Source organism: Nycticebus coucang, chromosome 11 (assembly GCF_027406575.1).
Source record: "Nycticebus coucang isolate mNycCou1 chromosome 11, mNycCou1.pri, whole genome shotgun sequence".
In the NCBI taxonomy this organism is placed as follows: domain Eukaryota; kingdom Metazoa; phylum Chordata; class Mammalia; order Primates; family Lorisidae; genus Nycticebus; species Nycticebus coucang.
In genome coordinates, this window is record NC_069790.1 from 111,267,860 (window position 1) to 111,292,576 (window position 24,717).

Sequence of the window (24,717 nt, forward strand, 5' to 3'; positions counted from 1 at the left end):
CCTTCAACAAGGCAAACCAAGGCAATGTTGCCTGTCCCCAGGAGGTGTCCAGAAAAAGGAGTTCTAATGGTATTTAGGAGGTGAGGCAAATGATGTTAGGTATCCCACAACAAAGAACCATATCCTGTTCTCTACTAAAAGAAAAAAAAAAATGGAAAAAATTAATTTCCTTGGCTCAGCACCCATAGCACAGTGGTTATGGTGCCACATGCACCAACACTGGTGGGTTTGAACCCAGCCAGGACCAGCTAAACAACAACGACAACTGCAACAAAAAAAATAGCCAGGCATTGTGGCGGGCCCCTGTAGTTCCAGCTACTTGAAAGGCTGAGGCAAGAGAATCACTTAAGCCCAAGACCTGGAGGTTGCTCTGAGCTTTGATATCACAGCACTCTACTGAGGGCGACAACTTGAAACTGTCTCAAAATAAAAAAAAAAAGGTTTGGCGCCTGTAGCTCAAGTGGCTAAGGCACCAGCCATATACATCAGAGCTGGTGGGTTCGAATCCAGCCCGGGCCTGCCAAACAACAATGACAACTGCAACCAAAAAACAGCCAGGTGTTGTGGTGGGCACCTGTAGTCCCAGCTATTTGGGAGGCTGAGGCAAGATAATCACGTAAGCCCCGGAGTCGGAGGTTGTCATGAGCTGTAATGCCACAGCACTCTACCCAGGGCGACAGCTTAAGGTTCTGTCTAAAAAACAAAAAAAATTATTCCCTCTATGAGGACTTAAATTATTTGAATCCCCTACACATTGCATAATATATGAAGTCGGACAATTAAGGTCACAAAAAATGTCATACCTCACTGCTTAATATCACTAGTCACCTTCCAGGTACTTGGCCATCTGGCGTCTGTAGTGACCTTCAGCTATGAGGCATGTAACACTTATCCTAGGATGAGTTCTCAAACTTAATTGTCTTCATACATAAAAGGATCCTCACATAGTAAGAGTAAGAAATAGGCCCTATACTAAATAGTTCTCAAAAGCTTACCAGTGTGCACTTGGTCTATGTCAGCCATGCTGTTTAATCCTGTTTTTAAAATATAAATTTATTAAAAAAAAAAAAGAAGAAGAAAGAAATAGGCCCTAGGTATAAATATAACAAAAAACCAAGCACCCCTCCTTAAGATTCCCTCTTCTTTTGGCCGAGCATTGTGGCTCACCACTGTAATCCTAGTGATACTCCATCTAAAAAAAAATAATTCTTTTGCTAGTCCACAATCAAGCTTTTTTTTTTTTTTTTTGTAGACAGAGTCTCACTTTATGGCCCTTGGTAGAGTGCCGTGGCATCACACAGCTCACAGCAACCTCCAACACCACTGTGCTATGGGTGCTGAGCCAAACGACCGACTGAGCCACAGGCGCCGCCCCACAATCAAGCTTTCAATAGTCAGTTGTAAAAGTCTGTCTGAAACAATTATCAGCAACTTTCAAGCAGACTATTTCAGGTTTTCTGAATTCCTTTCTCTTAAAATTTCAAACCAGAATCATCCCCCCAAAGAGTAGGCAACTCACAGACAACTAAACATCAGAGCCTCACTCAAATATGGTGTCTACATCATTCTCAGGTATCAAACCATTTGCGACTCACAAGAATATAAGCTGATTAACAACATGTAGAGGCTAGGCCTTATTACAGACTTCTTCAATTTACCCTTCAATTTCCCACTCATTCTATATACACAGTCCAATCAGATGAGGACCTCTTCTGAAATAAGCAGACGAGAACATCTTCTGAAATAAGCTATCTGTTAATTAACCTTACTTTTTCCCCATTTGCTCCACACCCTATTTCCGCATCTCTCTATGAGCCACCTTAGATTCTGTTTTTTTTTTTGTTGTTGTTTTTTGAGACCCTTTGTACCCCAGGGTAGAGTGTCGTGGCATCACAGCTCACACAGCAACCTCAACCTCTTGGACTCCAATGATTCTCTTGCCTCAGCCTCCCAGGTACCTGGGACTACAGGCACCTGCCACAACGCCCAGCCTTTTTTTTTTTTTTAAAGAGATGAGGTCTTGCTCTGGCTCAGGCTGGTCTCGAACTCTTGAGCTCAGGCAAGCTACCCGCCTTAGCCTCCCAGAATGCTAGAATTACAGGTGTGAGCCACCTTGCTCAGCCAGATTCTCTGCTCTATAAATTCAATCGTCCTCTCCCTTTCCATTGAAGTTGGCTGTAACTCTCAACCAATTGGAACACAGTTCCCCTATAATAAGCTATAATTATTCATTTATTTATTTTTTTATTTTTTGTAGAGACAGAGTCTCACTTTATGGCCCTCGGTAGAGTGCCGTGGCATCACACAGCTCACAGCAACCTCCAACTCCTGGGCTGAAGCGATTCTCTTGCCTCAGCCTCCCGAGTAGCTGGGACTACAGGTAATTATTCATTTATTATAAGGTGAAGTACCAATAACCTTCCCCCTCTTTAATACTGTGACCACAAAAAAGGCACGTCTGGTGTGTTTTTGAGGAGACTGTCATTATGTATGCCATTTTTTTTCCCTTTCAAGAAATACTGCAGGCTCGGCGCCTGTGGCTCAAGTGGCTAAGGTGCCAGCCACATACACCTGAGCTGGCAGGTTCGAATCCAGCCTGGGCCTGCCAAACAATGATGATGGCTGCAACCAAAAAAATAGCCGGGTATTGTGGCAGGCACCTGTAGTCCCAGCTACTTGGGAGGTGGAGGCAGGAGAATCGCTTAAGCCCAGAAGTTGGAGATTGCTGTGAGCTGTGATGCCACAGCACTCTACCCGAGGCAACAGCTTGAGGCTCTGTCTCAAAAAAAAAAAAATACTGCAATGAAAAAATTGGGACTAGAGCAATGCCTGTCTTTTTCCTCTGCATTGAAAGGTGTATTTATCCTTTTAAATGTATTCAGAATGCCAGCACATTATTACCTTGACTGTATTAAAAGATATAAATGATTCAGAATATACCTTCAAAGATTAAAATTATCTGAACTTAATCATGAACTCATGAACTTTTAATTGCACCACAAATAAAGTTAAAAATTGGGAGAGAGCACAATGATGTGACTACTAAACTCAGATTTCAGGGATCTATCTCTGCGCTCCTAGTCACATGAAAAAGATGTTTCTTCCTCTACATCCTTACTGGATTTCCTAACATAGATGTTAACTAACATCCCATCCATCCATGGGCAATTTCCTGCTATTCTGAATGCTAAACTTTTGAACCTAATTGGAATAATTTTTTTCTAATAATGGCAATACAATTGGCTATGATACTGCCAAGAAGTCTTACCTAATGTGGCTTAAAACACTTTTTAGGGTAGTGCCTAAAGCCCTTTGACAAGCCTCTCTTCATTCAAGAGGTGAAACCCAATTCCTCTCCCTGTGAACGTGGGCTGGACTTAGTGACTTAGTCCAGCATTAGTGGAAATGATAGTACCTGACTACTGACATAGGTCATAAAAGGCATTGTGTGCCTCCTCTCTTGATGCACTTACTGCAGAGAAAGTTAAGTGCCTCACTGTAAGAACACTCAAGCAGCCTGACGGAAAGGGCCTTGTGGTGAAAAAAGTCTCCTGGCTCAGTACCCGTAGCACAGTGGTTACAGCACTGGCCACACACACTGAGGCTGTGGGGTTCGAACCCAGCCAGGCCCAGCTAAACAACAATGACAACTGCAACAGAAAAATAGCCTGGCATTGTTGCTGGCATCTGTAGTCCCAGGGAGGGTAAGGCAAGAGAATCGCTTAAGCCCAAGAGTTTGAGGTTGCTGTGAGCTGTGACACCACAGCACCCTACTGAGGGCGACACAGTGAGTCTTTGTCTCAAAATAAATAAATAAATAAATAAAATAAAAACCTAAGGTCTCCTGCCAATAGCTAAATGAGTAAGCTCTCTTAGAAGCAATCCTGCAAGACCAGACATTATGGATCATACGTGTAATTGTAACACTTTGAGAGGCTGAGGCAGGAAGATGGCTGAACTTAAGAATTCAAGACCAGGGGCGGCGCCTGTGGCTCAGTTGGTAGGGCACCGGCCCCATATACCGAGGGTGGTGGGTTCAAACCCGGCCCCGGCCAAACTGCAACCAAAAAATAGCCGGGCGTTGTGGCGGGCGCCTGTAGTCCCAGCTACTCGGGAGGCTGAGGCAAGAGAATCCCTTAAGCCCAGGAGTTGGATGTTGCTGTGAGCTGTGTGAGGCCACGGCACTCTACCTGAGGGCTGTACAGTGAGACTCTGTCTCTACAAAAAAAAAAAAAAAAAAAAAAAAAAAGAATTCAAGACCAACCTGAATAAGAGCAAGACCCTGTCTCTACTAGAAACAGAAAAATTAGCTGAAAGTAGTGGCATGTGCCTATACTCCCAGCTATTTAAGAGGCTGAGGCGAGAGGATTGCTTAAGCCCAGGAGTTTAAGGTTGCTGTGAGCTAGGCTGGTATCTCAGCACTCTAGCCTGATTGACAGAGTGAGACTCTCAAGAAAAAGAAAAAAAAGAAAAGAATAAATAAATAGAGCGGTGCCTGTGGCTCAGTGAGTAGGACGCCGGATCCATATACTGAAAGTGGCAGGTTCAAACCCAGCCCCAGCCAAACTGCAACAAAAAATAGCCGGGCACTGTGGCAGGTGCCTGTAGTCCCAGCTACTTGGGAGGCTGAGACAAGAGAATCGCCTAAGCCCAAGAGCTGAAGGTTGCTGTGAGCTGTGATGCCACGAACTCTACTGAGGGTGACAAAGTGAGACTCTGTCTGGGGAAAAAAAAAAAAAAAGAATCAATCAATCAATAAGCAAGCAAGCAAGCAATCCTCCATCATCGAGTCTTCAGATTACTACCATCCTGACTGAAATCCAGACAGATATCTCAAGTCTGTTAGCTAGTGCCATGCAGCCATAAATAAACAACAACAACAAAAATCACACACCTTCTGGGGTTTTAGAATCTGTGAATGGCTTAGCTACATGGGCTCTACCTAAGAGACTAGAGGTATCTGTCAGGATTTCAGTCAGGATTGTTAGGTTTGTTTGGTTGGTTTGATTTGTTTTTTTGGTTTTTAGAGACAGAGTCTCATTCTGTTGCCCAGGCTGAAGGCAGTAATGTAATCAGAGCTTGCTGTAACCCTTGAACTCCTAGGCTCAAGCAATCTTCCACCTCAGCCTCCCAAAGTGCTGGGATTATAGGTATAAGCCACTGTGCTCAGCCTATTCACTGTTTCAAACTCCTAAACTTTGGGGTAACTTGTTTCACATAATCTATATACCTAAACATTTTCTGAACTGGAAAAATAAAAGGGGCCTACCCAGTATTTTTGTTTGTGTTTTTTAAGCTGTTATCTCATTTTGTTGCCTAGGCAAGAGTGCTGTCAAGCCTAGCTCACAGCAACCTTATTCTCCTGTCAAGTGATCGTCCTGCCTCGGCCTCCAAAGTAGCTGAACTACCTACAGGCACATGTCACAATATTAGTGGTTAATATTTCTATTTTTAGTAGAAATGGGATATAAATCTTGCTTAGGCTGGTCTCAAACTCCTGAGCTTAAGGGATCCTCCCTCCTCTGCCTGCCAGAGTGCTAAGATTACAAATGTGAGCCTCTGTACCTAGCCTTTACCCGGTTGTTAAACAGAACCCAAACCCACTACTGCTAACTCCCAATTTAACAAGATTATGGTACTAATTCAAGGAATAATAATAGAGCTTAATAACTAATCTCTGTTGGTTCTATAACACTCTGAGATAGACACTAGAAGTGTTCTTGAGGCTAGGCATGGTGGCTCACACCTGTTAATACTACCACTTAGAAGGTGGAGGCAAGTGGATTGCCTGAGTGCACAGACTTGAGACCAGCCTGAGGAAGAGCAAGGACCCCCTGCCAACCCGGTCTCTAAAAATAGCTGGGCATTGTGGCAGGCACCTCTAGTCCCAGCTACTTAGGAGGCTGAGACAAGAGAATCACTTACATCCGCTAGTTTGAGATTGCTCTGAGCTGTGATGCCATAGCGCTCTACTTAGAGTGACAGCTTGAGAATCTGTCTCAGAAAATAAATAAGTAAATACATAACATACATACATAATTTTTTTTTTTTTTTGGAGACGGCCTCTCACTTTGTCATCCTTGGTAGAGTGCTGTGGTGTCACACAGCTCATAGCAACATCCAACTCCTGGGCTTAGGCGATTCTCTTGCCTCAGCCTCCTGAGTAGCTCGGTCTTCAGGTGCCAGCAACAATGCCCAGCTATTTTTTGTTGCAGTTTGGCCAGGGCCGTGTTCAAACCCACCACCCTCAGTATATGGGGCTGGCACTGAGCCACAGGTGCCGCCGCCCAATACGTAAGTTTTCTTATAGAGATGGGGTCTCACTATGTTGCCCAGGCTCCTCTTCAGCTGCTGGTCTCAAACAATCTCTCTGCCTTGGCATCCCAAAGTGCTTGTATTACAGGCAGGAGTACCTTACTTTTCAAAGCATTAAAATTTTTTTTTTGAGACAGAGCTTCAAGCTGTGGCCCTGGGTAGAGTGCTGTGGCATCACAGCTCATAGCAACCCCCAACTCCTGAGCTTAAGGAATCTCCTGCCTCTGCCTCCCAAGTAGCTGGGACTACAGGCACCTGCCACAATGTCCGGCTATTTTTTGGTTGCAGACGTCATTGTTGTTTTGGCAGGCCTGGGCTGTATTCGAACCTGCCAACTCAGGTGTATGTGGCTGTCACCTTAGCGGCTTGAGCCACAGGTGCCGAGCCAAAGCATTAAATGTTTTTGTTTTGTTTTGTTTTTTGAAGAGTCTCACTCTGTTACCCCAGGTTAGAGTATAGTAGCATCATAGCTCACAGCAACATAAAACTCCTCAGCTCAAGGAATTCTCTTGCCTCACCCTCCTCAGTAGCTGGGATTACAAGTGTACGCTCCACCACACTTGGCTATAGTATTAAATATTTTTAACCTATTATGTATTAAGCTATTAGAATTATGTATTTTGTTGGCTTGGCGCCTCTAGTGCAGTGTGTAGGGGGCCAACCACATACACCGAGGCTAGATGGTTCAAGCCCAGCCCAGGTGTGCTTTTCACACTCCTTTCTCCCAAACTACCTCTGGACACAATGAATTTGTAAATGAATTCTTACCTGCAGCGGTCTCCATAAATACAGTACCCTCGCTGATAATACTTGCACACTACACCATATGGACTGTCAGAGAGGTCATGAGAGTAGCGACAGTTATCTCCTTCTTTACAAACCCCATGCATAAAATACCTGTGAGACAAAAGACCACAACACTAGATTAAAAAAAAAAAAAGATTAAATCCAGTCTTCAAAGAATTCACAACTAATATATTCCACCAGCAAACACACAAACATACAAAATGAACACGAAGAAAGTAGAACTAGGCTGCGCGACCCTAAAATGACCCACATGGGGTCTATAGGAAGGCTGCTCACCAATCTCCATTTTATTTATTTATTTATTTATTTTGAGACAGAGTGTCAAGCTGTCACCTTGGGTAAAGTACCTTGGCATCACAGCTCACACAAACCTCAAACTCTTGGGCTTTGGGCAGCACCTGTGGCTCAGTGAGTAGGGCGCCAGCCCCATATACGAAGGGTGGCAAGTTCAAACCTGGCCCCAGCCAAACTGCAACAAAAAATAGCCAGGCATTGTGGTGGGCGCCTGTGGTCCCAGCTACTTGGGAGGCTGAGGCAAGAGAATCACCGAAGCCCAAGAGCTGAAGTTTGGTGTGATCTGATACCACAGCACTCTACGGAGGGCAACACAGTGAGACTCAGTCACTAAAAAAAAAAAAACAAAAAAACTCTTGGGCTTAAGTGATTCGCTCGCCTCAGATCCCAAGTAGCTGGGACTACAGGCGCCCACCACAATGCCAGCTATATTTTTGTTGCTGTTGCCATTGTTTTAGCTGGCCTGGACTGGATTCGAACCCACCAGCTTGGTGTATATGGCTGGTGCCCTACCCACTGAGCATGGGCACCGCCCCAATCTTGATTTTATTTTATTTTAATTATTTTTTTTGAGACAGAGCCTCAAGCTGTTGCCGTGAATAGAGTGTCATGGCATCACAGCTCACAGCAACCTCCAACTCCTGGGCTTAAGCGATTCTCTTGCCTCAGCCTCCCGCTGGAACCCCGCTGGGACTACAGGCACCCACCACAACACCTGGCTATTTCTTGGTTGCAGTTGTCATTATTGTTTGGCAGGCCGGGGCTGGATTCGAACCCACCAGCTCTGGTGTATTGGCTAGCACCTTAGCCACTTTAGTTACAGGCACTGATCCCCAATCTTGATTTGTGTGGGGGTGGGGTGAGGGAGAGGGAAATCCTTAAGAAAAAAATTTAGTTAACAAAATTTAAGGCTAGGCGCCTGTAGCTCAAAGCAGCGGAGGTGCCAGCCACATGCACTAAAGCTGGCAGGTTCAAATCCAGCCTGGGCCTGCCAAACAACAATGACAACTACAACCAAAAAATGACTGCATGCTGTGGCAGGCGCCTGTATTCCCAGCTACTTGGGAGGCTGGCAAGAGAATTGCTTAAGCCCAAGAGTTTGAGGTTGCTATGAGCTGTTATGCCATGCCAAGGGAGACTTAGTAAGACTCTGCCTCAAAAAGGAAAAAAAGCCAAGGTACAGAATACAATTCAGTAGTTTTCTAAGTAGACAAGCAACATCATCTGAAAATCTACTGGAAATGCAAATTGAGACCCTACCTTGGACCTACTAAATGGGAATTGGAGGGAGGGCCAAGCAATATGTGTTTCTCCAAGAAAAGGTGTATACTGAAGAAATGATTTAAGTCTTATGTTGTGAGGCAGAGCATGGTGGCTCATGCCTGTAATCCTAGCATTCTGGGAGGCCAAGGTGGTTGGATTGCTTGAGCTCACAAGTTTGAGACCAACCTGAGCAAAAGCAAGACCCCTGTCTCTACTAAAAAATAGAAAAACTGAGGCAAGAGGATCACTCAAACGGGGAGTTGGAGGTTGCTGTGAGCTATGACACCACAGCACTCTACTCAGGGTGACGATTTGAGACTTTTTTATTATTATTATTATTATTTGAGACAAAGTCTTATGTTTTGGTAGACAACCTTGATCCTATAAAGTGAGTAGAATGGGGGAGGGGAGGTTCTAGTGTGCCATAAGAGACTTCTGCAGGGATTTATTTTTTAATTGTTCCTTATTGGTCTCTTTTTCTTGAGCAAGGTTATGAGGTTTAATTTTGTCTGTTTATTTGAGACCAGCCAGAGCATGAGCACCCTATCTCTCAAAATAGCCAGGTGTTATGGTTGGTGCCTGTAGTTCAGCTACTTGGGAGGCCGAGGCAAGACAACTGCTTGAGCCCAGGAGCTAGATGTTGTTGTGAGCAATGACGCCATGGCATTCTACCCAGGGCGACAAAGTGAGACTGTCTCAGGAAAAAAAAAAAGATTTATATTTATATAAGAAGCCTGGAAGAAAAGTGTCCCCAAAATTGAAATGTGGAAGATTCTATTTAGAGATAGATTACCTGCAAATGAACCTTCTATGTGACAGTAAACAACATGAAAAAAATAAATATAACACCTTGGGTAATAGTTTTACAACTATCAAGATCCTAAATGTCCTAGGGTTGCAGTCTTAATAAAAGACTGGGGAGGAAGACAAATGAGAGGTATAATTAGCCTAATTTCAACTGTTAGTAGGTTTAACTTATTCTAACTCAATTTGAACTTGTGCTCAACTGCAGAATTTCGTTCTGCAACCTTTGAAGACAGGTGTGCTCTATATAACCCCATTTTATTGGTATTGCTTATGAAAATAATCTTTAATAAAGCTAGATACAGGGCGGCACCTGTGGCTCAAAGAGGTAGGGTGCCGGACCCATATGCCAGAGGTGAAAGGTTCAAACCCAGCCCTGGCCAGAAACTGCAAAAAAATAAAAAATAAAATAAAATAAAGCTAGATACATTTTTACTTTTAAAAATAAATCTAGGGCGGCGCCTGTGGCTCAGTGAGTAAGGCGCCGGCCCCATATACCGAGGGTGGTGGGTTCAAACCCGGCCCCGGCCAAACTGCAACCAAAAAATAGCCGGGCGTTGTGGCAGGCGCCTGTAGTCCCAGCTACTCGGGAGGCTGAGGCAAGAGAATCACCTAAGCCCAGGAGTTGGAGGTTGCTGTGAGCTGTGTGAGGCCACGGCACTCTACCGAGGGCCATAGAGTGAGACTCTGTCTCTACAAAAAAAATAAATAAATAAATCTATGCTAAAATGGTACCAACAATTTCTAGCCTCATAAAAAATTAAGAGATTATGTCAATTCCTAATAAAGTACTGATAGATGAAAAAAATAATGAAGAGATTAGAAGATTTTTAAAAACACACTAAGTCGGGGCGGCGCCTATGGCTCAGTCGGTAAGGTGCCGGCCCCATATACCGAGGGTGGCGGGTTCAAACCCGGCCCAGGCCAAACTGCAACCAAAAAAAAAAAATAGCCGGGTGTTGTGGCGGGCACCTGTAGTCCCAGCTACTCAGGAGGCTGAGGCAAGAGAATCGCTTAAGCCCAGGAGTTGGAGGTTGCTGTGAGCTGTGTGAGGCCATGGCACTCTACCAAGGGTCATAAAGTGAGACTCTGTCTCTACAAAAACAAAAAACAAAAAACAAAACACACTAAGTCAGTGATACCTTGTAAATAGCAGTGTGACATAAACATGCTTCAAAGTATCTATAAAAGTACATGGATGGAGCTGGAACATATTCTTCTTAGTAAAGTATCTCAAGAATGGAAGAAAAAGGCTTGGCGCCTGTGGCTCAAGCGGCTAAGGCATCGGGCCCGCCAAACAACAATAATGGCTGCAACCAAAAAATAGCCGGGCGTTGTGGCGGGCACCTGTAGTCCCAGCTACTTGGGAGGTTGAGGCAAGAGAATCACTTGAGCCCAGGAGTTGGAGGTTGCTATGAGCTGTGATGTCATGGCACTCTACCCAGGGGGATAGCTTGAGGCTCTGTCTCAAAAAAAAAAGAATGGAAGAAAAAGTATCCAATGTACTCAGCCCTACTATGAAACTAATTTATGGCTTTCATATGAAAGCTATAACCCAGTTATAACCTAAGAATATGGGGAAGGGGAAGAGGGAGGGGACGGAGCGGGGAGGATGGACAGAGGGAGGGTGATTGGTGGGATTACACCTGCGGTGCGTCTTACAAGGGTACATGTGAAACTTAGTAAATGTAGAATATAATTGTCTAATACAATAACTAAGAAAATGCCAGGAAGGCTATGTTAACCAGTGTGATGAAAATGTGTCAAACTGTTTATAAAACTAGTGTATGGTGCCCCATGATCACATTAATGTACACAGCTATGATTTAATATTAATAAAAAAAAAAAGAAAAAAGGGTTTACAGGAGACTGTAGTAACTATGTCTCCAAAGAGATTGCGAACTTTTTGTGAGCAGAAATGACTCAAATGCCTTGTTGTTTAGGCAGTTGTGGTGTCCTTTGAGATAAAATTAATCTTAAATCTGTTATTAAAGTTCAAATGTCCAAAGACTGTAAAAAAAAAAAAAAATCTATAAAAGTATCTTTAAGGTATACAAGTTGATACTAGTTATTCCTATGAAGCAATGTCACTGTTTCAACATAGCTCTTTCCTGATCCATCCTCAAGGGGAACATTCTTTACTCTCTCATACTCCATTTGCAAGACATAGTGTTTATAACTTAAATATTTCTTTGGGCCAGGAGGGTGGCTCACGCCTTGGGAGGCCCAGGTGGGTGGATTACTTGAGCTCAGGAGTTCAGAGACCAGCCTGAGCAAGAGTGAGACTCCATCTCTATTAAAAAAATAATAAAAAAATAGGGCGGCACCTGTGGCTCAGTGAGTAGGGCACTGGCCCCATATATACCAAGGGTGGCGGGTTCAAACCCCATCCCAGCCAAACTGCAACAAAAAATAGCCAGGCGTTGTGGCAGGCGCCTATGGTCCCAGCTACTTGGGAGGCTGAAGTAAGAGAATCGCCTAAGCCCAAGAGCTGGAAGTTGCTGTGAGCTATGATGCCATAGCATTCTACCAAGGGTGACAAAGTGAGACTCTGTCTCTTAAAAACAATACTAGCTGGGGGGGCGGCGCCTGTGGCTCAGTGAGTAGGGCGCTGGCCCCATATGCCGAGGGTGGCGGGTTCAAACCCAGCCCCGGCCAAACTGCAACAACAAAAAAAATAGCCGGGCGTTGTGGCGGGCGCCTGTAGTCCCAGCTGCTCGGGAGGCTGAGGCAAGAGAATCACGTAAGCCCAACAGTTAGAGGTTGCTGTGAGCTGTGTGATACCACGGCACTCTACCCGAGGGCGGTACAGTGAGACTCTGTCTCTACAAAAAAAAAAAAAAAAAAAAAAATACTAGCTGGGTGTGTGGCAGGTGCCTACTGTAGTCCCAGCTACTCAGGAGGCTGAAACAAGAGAATCAGCTATGATGCTATGGCACTCTACCCAACGTGACAGAGTGAGACTCTTGCTGTAGGGAGCTATGCAGGAGCTAGAGGGATGATGGTTTCTCCTTCACAGAACTTGAATATTTAGTGGAGGAGACAAGTCAAATAAATAATCCTACAAAAAGACGTAAAAATATACAACTACTATCAAGAAAAGTTAACTTATGCTATGAGAGCCCAGTAATTGGAGAGATGACTTCCAGGTGGCTTGAGAAACCCTTCACCAACAAAGTAATGTTTGCTATAAAAGTGGGTTGTTTAGGAAGTCCCCACTAACCTACAATAAAAGGAGAAAGAACATTCTAGAAAGAGGGAAAGCTAAGGAACAGATTCTTCGGGGCTTTGTTAAGCCAAGTTATCTTAACCAAGTTATTGAAACCATTGAATGGGTGACGCCCATAGCTAAGTAGGTAGGGCACTGGCCACATACACAGAGGCTGGCAGGTTTGAACCTGGCACGTGTCAGCTAAAACAAAACTGCAACAACAACAACAACAACAAACAAAAAAATAGCCAGGTGTTGTGGCGGGCACCTATAGTCCTACTACTTGAGAGGCTGAGGCAAGAGAATCACTTAAGCCCAAGAGTTTGAGGTTGCTGTGCGCTGTGACACCACAGCACTCTACCCAGAGTGACAGCTTGAGACTCTTCTCAAAAAAAAAAAAAAAGGGCGGTTCCTGTGGCTCAGTGAGTAGGGCGCCGGCCCCATATACCAAGGGTGGTGGGTTCAAACCCAGCCCCAGCCAAATTGCAACAAAAAAATAGCCGGGCGTTGTGGTGAGCGCCTGTATTCCCAGCTACTCGGGAGGCTGAGGCAAGAGTATCACCTAAGTCCAAGAGCTGCAGGTTGCTGTGAGCTGTGTGACACCAGGGCACTCCACCTAGGGCGACAAGGTGAGACTCTGTCTCTAAAACAAACAAACAAACCACTGAAGGGTCTAAACCAGTAAAGTGTCAAAATCAGTTTTAAATTTTAACACTGTTAAACTTCCTTCCTGATAACCGACCTTGACCAACTACATAGGTAGGTCTAGAGGGATCATAGATTTCAAAAGCCAACAGTGAATTCTGCCACCACAACAGTAGCAATAAAAAGCACAAGGGACTGGAATTAGTATGACTCTTTAAATTCCAGCTTACTTTAAATTCCCTTACTAGCTGTATGATCCTCATTAAACTATTTAATCCACTGTCTTTTTTTTCTTCTTTTAAGGCTGAGTCTTACTGCGTTGACCTGGGTGGAGTGTCATGGCATCAGCCTAGCTCACAGCAACCTCAAACTTTTGGCTTTCAGCCAGTGGTTCTCAACCTTCCTAATGCCGCAACCCTTTAATGAGGGGTTGAGAACCGCTGCCTTAAGTGATCCTCCTGCCTCAGTTTCCCAAGTACCTGGGGTTACAGGGGCCTGTCAGAACACCTAGCTCATTTTTCCACTCTTAGTAGAGACAGGGTCTCACTGTTACTCAGGCTAGTCATGAACTACAGCACTACTTTGACAAAGTAAATACAAGTGGGAAGCTATATAATATATCTGGCTCAACACAAGGACTGAAAAACAAACTATCCAGCAATGAAATAAGTTCCAGAACTACCATCATTGAGGGAATTCAAGCAGACATTTAATCAACCAATACCACAGAAAAGACTAGAATATAAGCCCTCGTTAGGTACTGCCAAATACTAAGCATTATTTTACTTGGTTGTTTTTGTACATTTGGTTTTCTGGCTTGTTTTACTTGCCTTGTGCCTAAGTGATACTAACACTGGTGGTTTGCCCAGAAATATAAACAGTCCTCACAATAAAATCCCCTCTTGCCAACTCATACCTATACAAGTCTAAGAGTATGACACATAGTATGACTTGGATAACAAAAAGGGGGGAAAAGAAAACCCACTTCCAAGAATTTCTCCCCAAAACAAAATCATTAAAAATAAATACTTGTGGCCCAGTACCTGTAGCTCAAGCAGCTAAGGTGCCAGCCACATACACCAGAGCTGGCAAGTTCGAATCCAGCCCGGGCCTGCCAAACAACGACAACCGCAACCAAAAAATAGCCTGGTGCTGTGGCAGGTGCCTCTAGTCCCAGCTACTTGGGAGGCTGAGGCAAGAGAATCGCTTAAGCCCAGGAGATGGAGGTTGCTGTGAGCTATGATGCCATTGCACTCTATCCAGAGTGACAACTTGAGGCTCTGTCTCAAAAAAAAAAAAGAGAGAAAGACTCTGTCTCAAAAAATAAATAAATAAATACTTGTGTTCTGCTTTTAAATGGTGCAACCAAAACCACCATTCAAATTCACCTGATGCCACTGCCCAGACTAAGCTTGGCTTCAGGGACAGGCTTAAGTTCCTTATACTGCAAATATTCTGACTTCAGGCACACATTGTCCAGTAATAAAGACAAGTACAATTTACTGGACTCTCCCTACTGTTGCACCTCTTGGAAACCTAATCATGATCACCAAGACACATAATAAGTACCTTGTGAGGGTACAAGACAACTAAACACCACCCTCCTGGTATGTCTAGTCATCATAACAACCTCTCTGGGGATTTCTAGAAATTGTAAGATTAACTGCGACATTTAATCACTTCATTTGCTGTTAACATTTCTTTTTTTTTTTTTTTTTGTGGTTTTTTGGCCAGGGCTGGGTTTGAACCCGCCACCTCCGGCATATGGGACCGGCACCCTACTCCCTGAGCCACAGGCGCCGCCCTCTGTTAACATTTCTTAACTTTGATATTTAATTTTAAATGAGTATTGGGACTATTTCTCTAACTAGACTAAATTCCTGATAAGTAAAAAGGCCCATGATTTATCTTTTTTTTTTTTTTTGTAGAGACACAGTCTTACTTTATCGCCTTCAGTAGAGTGCCATGGCATCACACAATTCACAGCAACCTCCAACTCCTGGGCTTAGGCGATTCTCTTGCCTTGGCCTCCCAAGTAGCTCAGACTACAGGCGCTCACCACAACACCAGGCTATTTTTTTTTTTTTTTTTTTTTTGCAGTTTGGCCAGGGCCGGATTTGAACATGCCACCCTCGGTATATGGGGCCAGCGCCCTACCCACTGAGCCACAGGCACCACCTGGCCCATGGTTTATTCTGCTTTTTATCTCATATAGTACCTATACACAGAATACTTACACATTTATTTAATAAATACTATAGAAAACAGCTAAATGTGATGGTGAATCATAGTGTCAATAGCAAGTTAATTTTTCTTTCCTAGGTTGAATAAGTTTTTTTTATTTTTTTCTTGAGACAGAGTCTTAAGCTGGTCACCCTGGATAGAGTGCCATGGCATCATAGCTCACAGCACTCAAATTCCTGGGCTCAACCGATCCTCTTGCCTCAGTTTTTCTATTTTTAGTAGAGATAGGGGTCTCACTTTTGCTCAGGCTGGTCTCAAACTTGTGAGCGCAAGCAATCCACCCGCCTTGGCCTCTCAGAGTGCTAGGATTATAGGTGTGAGCCACCGAACCTGGCCATAGTCTAAATAAATTAAAAACACATTTGGCGGAGCCTGTGCCTCAAAGAAGTAGGGCAGCTGCTCCATCCATATGCTGGAGGTGGCGGGGTCAAACCCAGCCCCAGCCAAAAACTGCAAAAAAACAAAAAACAAAAAACATTGTTTCTAGGCTCAGAGCCCATAGCATAATGGTTATGTCACCAGCCACATGCAGAGGCTGGTTCGAACCCAGCCGGGGCCAACTAAACAATAATGACAATTACAACAAAAAAATAGCCAGGCATTGTGGCAGGCACCTGTAGTCCCAGCACCTGGGAGGCTGAGACAAGAGAATTGCTTAAGCCCAAGAGTTCGAGGTTGCTATGAACTGTGATGTTCTGACACTCTACCAGGAGCAACAAAGTGAGACTCTGTCTAAAAAAAAGAAAAGAAAGCACTGTATCTGTCACAGCAAATTTACTTAAAAGACAAAACAAAACAAAAAATCCTAGCCTGAGCAATAGACACACTGTCTCTAAACAGAAAAAAAAAATTAAAAAACTAGTTTTGGCTGAGCACAGTGGCTCACACTTGTAATCCTAGCACTTTTGGAGGCCAAGTCAGGTGAATTTCTTGACCTCACGAGTTCAAGAACAGCCTGAGCAAGAGCAAGACCCCATCTTTAGCAAAAATAGCAAGAGGAACACGTGAGCTAAAGAGTTGGAGGTTGGGGGTGATGCCTGTGGTTCAGTGGGTAGGGCACCGGCCCCACATACAGAGGGTGGTGGGTTCGAACCCAGCCCTGGCCAAACTGCTACAAAAAATAGCTGGGCATTCTGGCAGGCACCTGTAGTTCCAGCTGCTCAGGAAGCTGAGGCAAGAGAATCACCTAAGCCCAGGAGTTGGAGGTTGCTATGAGCTATAATGCCAAAGCATTCTACAGAGGTCAATGAAGTGAGACTCTGTCTCTCAAAAAAAAGAGTTGGAGGTTGCTGTAAGCCATGATGATGACATGCCACTCCACCCAGGACAATTGTGTGAGATTCTGTGTCAATTCAAAAAAAAAAAGCAACTATAGGGTGTCATCCATAGCTCAGTGGGTAAGGTGCCAGCCATATATACCCAGGCTGGCGGCCACATACATCCAGGCTGGTGGGTTTGAACCCGGCCACGACCAGCTAACCAACAATGACAACTGCAACAAAAAAATACCCAGGCATTGTGGCAGGTGCCTGTAGTCCCAGCTACTAGGGAGGCTGAGGCAAGAGAATCGCTTAAGCCCAAAAGTTTGAGGTTGCTATGAGCTGTGACACCACAGCACTTTACTGAGGATGACATAGTGAGACTGTCTCCAAAAAAAAGATACATATATTAACTGTCCTAACACCACACACTCAAGGAAACTAAAAGGAGCAATGAGCATTTCTAGTTTAGTATTTGTCTAATAAAGGACATACACCGGGAGCAGAGGCTCACACCTGTAATCCTAGCACTATGGGAGGCAGAGGCTGGAGGATCCTTTGAACTCAGAAGTTTGAGACCAACCAGAGCAAAAGAAAAACTCTAACTCAACTAAAAATAGAAAAATTAGCCAGTCATTGTGGCAGGCACAGCAACTTGGGAGGTTGAGGCATAAAGATCATTCAATCCCAAGAGTTTTTGAGGTTGCTGTGAGCTATGCACATAGCACTCATCCACAGGGCAACAGAGTGAGGCTCTGTCTGGGGGGAAAAAAAAATGTCATGAAAAACAACCTGGTGGTGGCAGCATAATACAATTTCTTAGGAAAGATACTCTTAGGTTTTTCTTAAGCTGCGATATAAAAGGGAAAATAAGGTGTTCAAAATGACAATGAATTCTGTGTAGAAATGTAAAATGGGGTGAATTTGTGGAAACAGTAGGATAAACAAGTATAGCTTTTTCAAATTATTAGGTTACTTAGCTATATAAATTTCTTAAGCAGAATTTCAAGGGAAACCTTAAGAAAACAGTAACTAACATGGAAATAACAGATGATGCTGAACAATTAAAAACAAATTTCCTTACCGAAAGAACTACCAACTTTTAAGAGGATTATACCTAAGTGAAGAAAATAGCCTTAGTCAAACAAATTCCAAAATATAGGAGTGATCTGTTACAAGAACTTAGCACAATCACTAGAAAACACCCTTAACTTGGATTCTCTTCAAAGGAGGTCTAACTATCAAACATATTGATAATATTTATCAATAGGTTTTTTTTTTGTTTTTTTGTTTTTTGCAGTTTTTGGCCAGGGCCGGGTTTGAACCTGCCACCTCCAGCATACGGGGCCAGCACCCTACTCCTTTGAGCCACAGGCTCTGCCCTTGATAATATTTATTTATAATCCAGTAGACTTCTGCATTCCCTTTAATAATAGTATTTAGTATTGTATCTCTCATTGCTGGCATGCAATGCTTTTCAAATGATTTAAACAACATAGTACCAGAGATATATATACATGCTCTATTAAGTCCTTTGTCTTTGCTAATTTACAAGTGGTTAAGAAAAGAAAGCAGAGGAATCTTACAATTTTCTACTAAAATGGATAACTTTAGGTATGACTTTATCAGCATCAATTCAAGCATTTACTGAGGACCTGCTCTATGCCAGGTACAGACGAAAGCCCTGATAATACAATGAAGGGACCTACTCCTCAAGAGTTCGAAGTCTAGCATAACTGAAATAGCATAGTTAATATTTCCCTACCTAAGGGAAGATTCTTTTTAAAATATGAGATCATGCTGGTACCTAGAACAATTGAAAAAATGTCAAACATTAAAACCCAAGATATATGAACTAATCTGTACTTTTCAGAGGTAATTGTCTCAAGCAAAAGCTATAGAGAAGTTACATAAAACCAAAGTAGCACATCTAAACATCTTTTACATAATCCTTTTTCAAATTATTAGGTTACTTGGCTATGTAAATTTCTTATATACATAAATCTATTTGTTCCTGGGCAAAAAATTCCTGCCAGTCCAGGAAATATCTAGGATTATTTTACCAGTTCAAACATCCTTTGACAAAGAGGAATTTTTTTCTTTTTTTGAGACAGTCTTATTTTGTGGCACTCAGAGTGCTGTGGCATCATAGCTCACAGCAACCTCAAACTCTTGGGTTCAAGTGATCCTCTTGCCTCAACCTCGCAGGTAGCTGGGACTACAGGTGCCCACCAAAATGCCTGGCTATTTTTTAGAGATGAGGGTCTCGCTCTGGCTCAGGTTGGTCTCGAACCTGTGAGCTGAGGCAATCCACCTGCTTTGGCCTTGCAGAGTGCTAGGATTACAGGTGTTGAGCCACTGTGCCAGCTATGAAGAGGAATATTAGTCTGCTAAACTGTTTAGATTCATTCTTAGATTATGGATAAGGAACTGGAAAAAGGAGAAACAAGAAAAAGTATCTAACAGAAGGGAAAGTAAAATGTTCAAAGTGATGATAAATTCTGTGTAGAAATGTAAAGCTGGGGTGAATTTATGGACACAATAAGATAAATGAGTATAGAAATACCAGGTTGGCTCCGCGCCCATAGCACAGTGGTTACAGTGCCAGCCACATACACCAAGGGTAGCGGGTTAGAACCCAGCCCGGGCCAGCTAAACAACTGCAACAAAAAAAATAGCTGGGCATTGTGACGGGCACCTGTAGTCCCAGCTACTAGGGAGGCTGAGGCACGAGAATCTCTTAAGCCCAACAGTTCAAGATTGCTAGGGCAACATAGGGAGACTGTCTAAAAAAAAAGAAAGAAAAATGCCAGGTTGGTGATAGGCACTCAAGTGATTCTACATTGGAGATGATGGGTAAATATGTGGACATCTTTTTTTTTTTTTTTTTTTGAGACAGTCTCACTGTTGCACAAACTAGAGTGCCTACCTCACAGCAACCTCAAACTCCTAGGCTCAAGAGATCCTCTTGCCTCAGCTTCCCAAGTATCTGGGACTATAGGCTTGTGCCACCCTCTTAGCTAATTTTTCCATTTTTTCAGTAGAGACTGGGTCTTGCTCTTGCTCAGGCTGGATTTGAACTCCTGAGCTCAAGCAATCTACCCGTCTCCCAGGATGCTAGGATTACAGGCGTGAGCCACCACACCCTGCTTCTTTTTTTTAAATAAGCTCTTCTTCTTCTTTATTTATTTATTTATTTTTGTGGGTTTTGGCTGGGGCTGGGCTTGAACCCGCCACCTCTGGCATATGGGACCGACACCCTACCCCTTTGAGCCATAAGTACAGCCCCACAACCTGCTTCTTAAGGAATTTTTTTTTTTTTTTAAAGACAGAATCTCAAGCTGTTGCCCTGGCTAGAGTGCCATGGTGTCACAGCTCACAGCAACCTCAAACTCTTGGGCTTAAGCGATTCTCATGCCTCAGCCTCCCAAGGGCTGGGACTACAGGCGCCCACCACAACGCCGGGCTATTTTTTTGTTGCATTTACCACTGCTATTTTAACTAGCCGGGACCCGGTTCGAACCTGCCACCCTCGGTATATGGGGCGGGTGCCCTACCCACTGAGCAACAGGAGCAGCCCACGGCATCATCTTCTTAAGGAATTCTTTTTTTTTTTTTTTTGTAGAGACAGAGTCTCACTTTATGGCCCTCGGTAGAGTGCCGTGGCATCACACAGCTCACAGCAACCTCCAGCTCCTGGGCTTAAGCGGTTTTCTTGCCTCAGCCTCCCGAGTAGCTGGGACTACAAGTGCCCGCCACAGCACCCGGCTATTTTTTTGTTGCAGTTTGGCCAGGGCCAGGTTTGAACCCTCCACCCTCGGTATATGGGGCCGGCGCCTTACCAACTGAGCCACAGTACAACTAGAACACATACATAAACTATAACATTGTAGAGAAAAGAGAAATAGAGATTCAAATAAGTAGCTCTATAAACAGGAATTTTAAATTTTTTTTCTTTTTTTTTGAAACAGAGTGTCACTTTGTCACGTCAGTACACCAGCCACAATGCCCGGCTATTTTTAGGGGCAGAGTCTCGCTCTGGCTCAGGCAATCCACCCCCCTCAGCTTCCCAGAGTGCTGAGATTATAGTCATGAGCCACGTCACTCCATCTAGGAACCTTAAATTTTTCATTTCTGGGGATACTGCACTTGATTCCATTCTTCAGATCTACAGAATAAGGCAAGTTATCTGAAATTGCCTTTCTGCTTTCTGCATCCCATTACTGAAAATATACCATATTGGGTAGGTGCCTGTAGCTAGGCAGCTAGGGCGCCAGCTACATACACTGGAGTTCAAATCCAGCCCAGGCCTGCCAAACAACAACTGTAAGCAAAAAATAGCCAGATGTGGTGGGCGCCTATAGTCCCAGACACTTGGAAGGCTGAGGCAAGAGAATCGCTTAAGCTCAAGAGTTTGAGGTTGCTGTGACGTCATGGCACTCTACCCAGGGTGACAGAGAGACTCTGTTTAAAAAAAAACAAAAGGAAAATACATCATAGTAAATACACCATATAAAGACTAAGAAAGCTTCATCTCACCATTAATATCACATAAAAGATTGGGAATCAGGGCGGCACCTGTGGCTCAAAGGGGTAGGGCGCCGGCCCCATACGCCGGAGGTGGCGGGTTCAAACCCAGCCCCGGCCAAAAACTGCAAAAAAAATTAAAAAAAAAAAATAAAAAGAGTGTCCAAGGAAAAGGCAAGTGCTGGGTTATCTGATATATTTTGGGCGGCGCCTGTGGCTCAGTGAGTAGGGCGCCAGCCCCATATACCGAGGGTGACGGGTTCAAACCCAGCACCGGCCAAACTGCAACAAAAAAATAGCCGGGCGTTGTGGTGGGCGCCTGTAGTCCCAGCTGCTTGGGAGGCTGAGGCAACAGAATCATGTAAGCCCAAGAGTTAGAGGTTGCTGTGAGCCGTGTGACATCATGGCACTCTACCCGAGGGGGTAAAGTGAGACTGTCTCTACAAAAAAAAAAAAAAAAAAAGATTGGGAATAAGGGCAGCGCCTGTGGCTCAAGGAGTAGGGTGCCAGCCCCATATGCTGGAAGCGGTGGGTTCAAACCCAGCCCTGGCCAAAAACTGCAAAATAAAAAGACTGGGAACAATTCAATCTCGCGTTACTAACACAAGATAGTTCTGTACATTAAGAATATGTTTACTGGGAGGGAGAGTGGCACAGGCCTATAATCCCAGCACTCTGGGAGGGTGGTTGGATTGCCTGACCTCACGGGTTCGAGGCCAGCCTGAGCTTGAGTCAGAGCGAGACCCCCGTCTCTAAAAATAGCCAGGTGTTGTGGCACGCCGGGGGGCTGAGGCAAGAGAATCGCTTGAGCTCAAGAGTTTGAGGTATCTGTGAGCTGTGACCACGGCACTCTACCAACGGTGCCATTGTGAGACTGTCTCCACAAAAAAAAAAAGTTTACATTTATACATGCATATAAATTATTCAACCGTGTTGACAACGCGCATTTCACAGGATTTGTTTCAATCCACAGAAAAAGAACAACTTACAGCCCCTACTGGTCACTATTTAGAAAAAGGACCGTAACAAGCAATTAAATGCCCTCTTATGCGTACAGCTAGGTAATTTTGTCCCCCACTTATACATCCATAACAACTGCCACCACTTATTTTTCTGACATTTTCACACCTCACCTACCTATCCAAAACCAAATCTCTCGTTGGAAAGTAATGACGTCTTTTCACTCCCCTCAGAAAATGCGTTAATTTCAGGAGGAACCCTGTGCAGAGGAGGAGTAATAATGGCAGCTCATAAAATCCAGGGGAGGAGACGACCCCGGTCCCCTGGTCGCTGGGTCCTAAGACAAAGCTCACCACCACCAACCTCCACCAACATACAAAGAAAAAATACAAAGCTTCTTCTCACCGTTGGACGGGGGGCGGGGGCGGAGAGACGCGAAAGACGTTACAAACGGATCACACGCAGGGAGGAGAGCCGGGGCCCTCGCCCGCTCTCCTGCGCCCGGAGAGGGTGGCTCAGACAGGCTCAGGGCGACCCGGTCCCCAAGCTCCGGAGCCGGAGGGAGGGGTTGGGGGCAACCGTCCACACACACACTCCGTCCCGCAGGGGAGGAGCCATCCTACCCTCCCTCAAAGGGCGGCCCCAGCCCAGCGCAGGAAGGGCGCAGGCGAGGGGAAGTGGCGGAGCAGCCCGGGAGGCCACCAGGGCGATCGCGCGCGGCCGGGCCTTCGCGGACCGCGCTGAGGCCTCCGCGGCCGTTCGGGGGTTGACGCAGTGAGCGCCGGGGACGCGGCGGCGGCGGCAGCCTCGGGGGTCGCCGACACGCTGGCCCCGACTGGCTCCGCGCCCGCTCCCCGCCGGCCGGCAGCCCTCCTTCCTACCGCTCCCGCCCGCTCAGCCCGCGCGGCTCCCTCCCCTCGCCCGGAGTTCGGCCACGCAACGTCCTACCTGCAGGTGACCTGTTTAGTCCAGCCGCTGCCGCTGCCGTCGCTGCCGTCGCTGCCGCCGCCGCCTCCTCCTCCTCCCGCCCCCGGGGACGGGGCGGCGACTGTGGGGAGAGGGGCGGGGGAGGCCGCTGCCACCACCGCCGCTGCCGCTCCTGCTCCTGATGTTGTGGCTGTTGTTCCCGGAGCCGCAGCCTCCGCCATTACTGTTTATCCCACACAGCAATGGCCCCGGAACTTCCGGGATCACATAGTTCCGGTCCGGCTGCTAAGAGGAAAGGCGGCAAGGCGCGGCGAGGGGAAGGAGACTGAGGCGCCCGCTCGGCGCCCGCTCGGTCCCCGCCAGCCCCGCGCCGCCTCTCTGTGAGCTCTTGCCACTTGAGATGCGGGAGCGGAGCGTGCGCGCCCGCGACCCGCCCCCGGCGCATCTGATTGGTGGAGGAGACCGCTCGATCGGGAAGGGGGCGGGACTACTCGGGGCTGTGTACAGGTATGCTGCGATGCTGCAAATTCAGGCGAGGTACATCTTCACAACCTCACTCAGAGCTGGAAGCGTCTGGGGATTGGAGGCCTGGGTAGGCAATGCCTGGGTTTGAAATCGGACTTTTCCGTTTTCCTAGTGTAAACTTGGGCTAGATGTTTGTTGTGTCTCAGCCTCAGTTTCTGCTCTCCCTAATGAGGATGTTAGTTAGACCCCTTGCTTCCTAGGGTTGCTGTGAGGTTTATATGACATGCGTGGACATCACGAGATTTAGTACCTGGAAAATAGCAAACACTTAATAAATATGATCTCTCGGCTTGGCGCCTGTAGCACAGTGGTTACGGCGCCAGCCACAAGCACCGAGGGTGGCAGATTCGAACCGCTCAGGTCAGCTAAACAATGACAACTGCAACAAAAAATAGCCGGGCGTTGTGGCGGGCTCCTGTAGTCCCAGCTACTGGAATGCTAAGGCAAGAGAATCGCTTGAGCCCAAGTTTGAGGTTGCTGTGAGATGTGACGCCATGGCACTCTACTGAGGGTCACATAGTAAGTCTCTGTCTCAAAAAAAAAAAGATCTCTTATTCCTGGTATCAGCAGTGTGACCTTGACTATGTATTTTAACCTCTCTAAACTCAAGAGAATAACATTGTGGCTAATAAAAGGCTCTCGAATCCACTTGTCCTCATTTTCTCCTGCCTTCTCCCCTATCAGTGGCTCCTACCTGTAATCCCAGAACTCTGGGAGGCTGAGACAGGTGGATTGCCTCACAAGTTCAAGACCAGCCTGAGCCAGGGCAAGACCTCATCTCTAAAAAAACAGCCAGGCATTGTGGCGGGCACTATAGTCCCAGCTGATTGGGAGGCTGAGGCAAGAGAATCACTTAAGTCTGAGTGTTTGAGGTTGCTGTGAGCTGTGACGCTACAGCACTCTACTGAAGTAGTGAGACTCTGTCTCAAAAAAAAA

General features: G+C 45.4%; 1 protein-coding gene and 1 non-coding gene across 3 annotated transcripts in view; one reads left to right on the top strand and one right to left on the bottom strand.

Moving 5' to 3' along the window:
• MKRN1 (makorin ring finger protein 1) overlaps window positions 1-23,717 on the bottom strand; it is a 35,401-nt gene extending 11,684 nt beyond the window's left edge. Inside the window, exons 1-2 of one of the 2 annotated variants that reach the window (XM_053609167.1) lie at window positions 23,278-23,717; window positions 7,084-7,212 (exon numbers count right to left, since the gene is read on the bottom strand). In XM_053609167.1, the coding sequence (XP_053465142.1) occupies window positions 7,084-7,212; window positions 23,278-23,477 (329 nt within the window). In that variant the 5' untranslated portion in view covers window positions 23,478-23,717. Of the gene's footprint in view, window positions 1-7,083; window positions 7,213-22,734; window positions 23,230-23,277 lie in introns of those variants that run through there. The other variant, XM_053609168.1, reaches the window with a different exon arrangement.
• LOC128560622 (small nucleolar RNA SNORA22) lies at window positions 2,776-2,897 on the top strand. Its single transcript, XR_008373098.1, has one exon. It is a non-coding gene; the product is annotated as a small nucleolar RNA SNORA22 (small nucleolar RNA).
• Window positions 23,718-24,717: the final 1,000 nt, after the last annotated feature.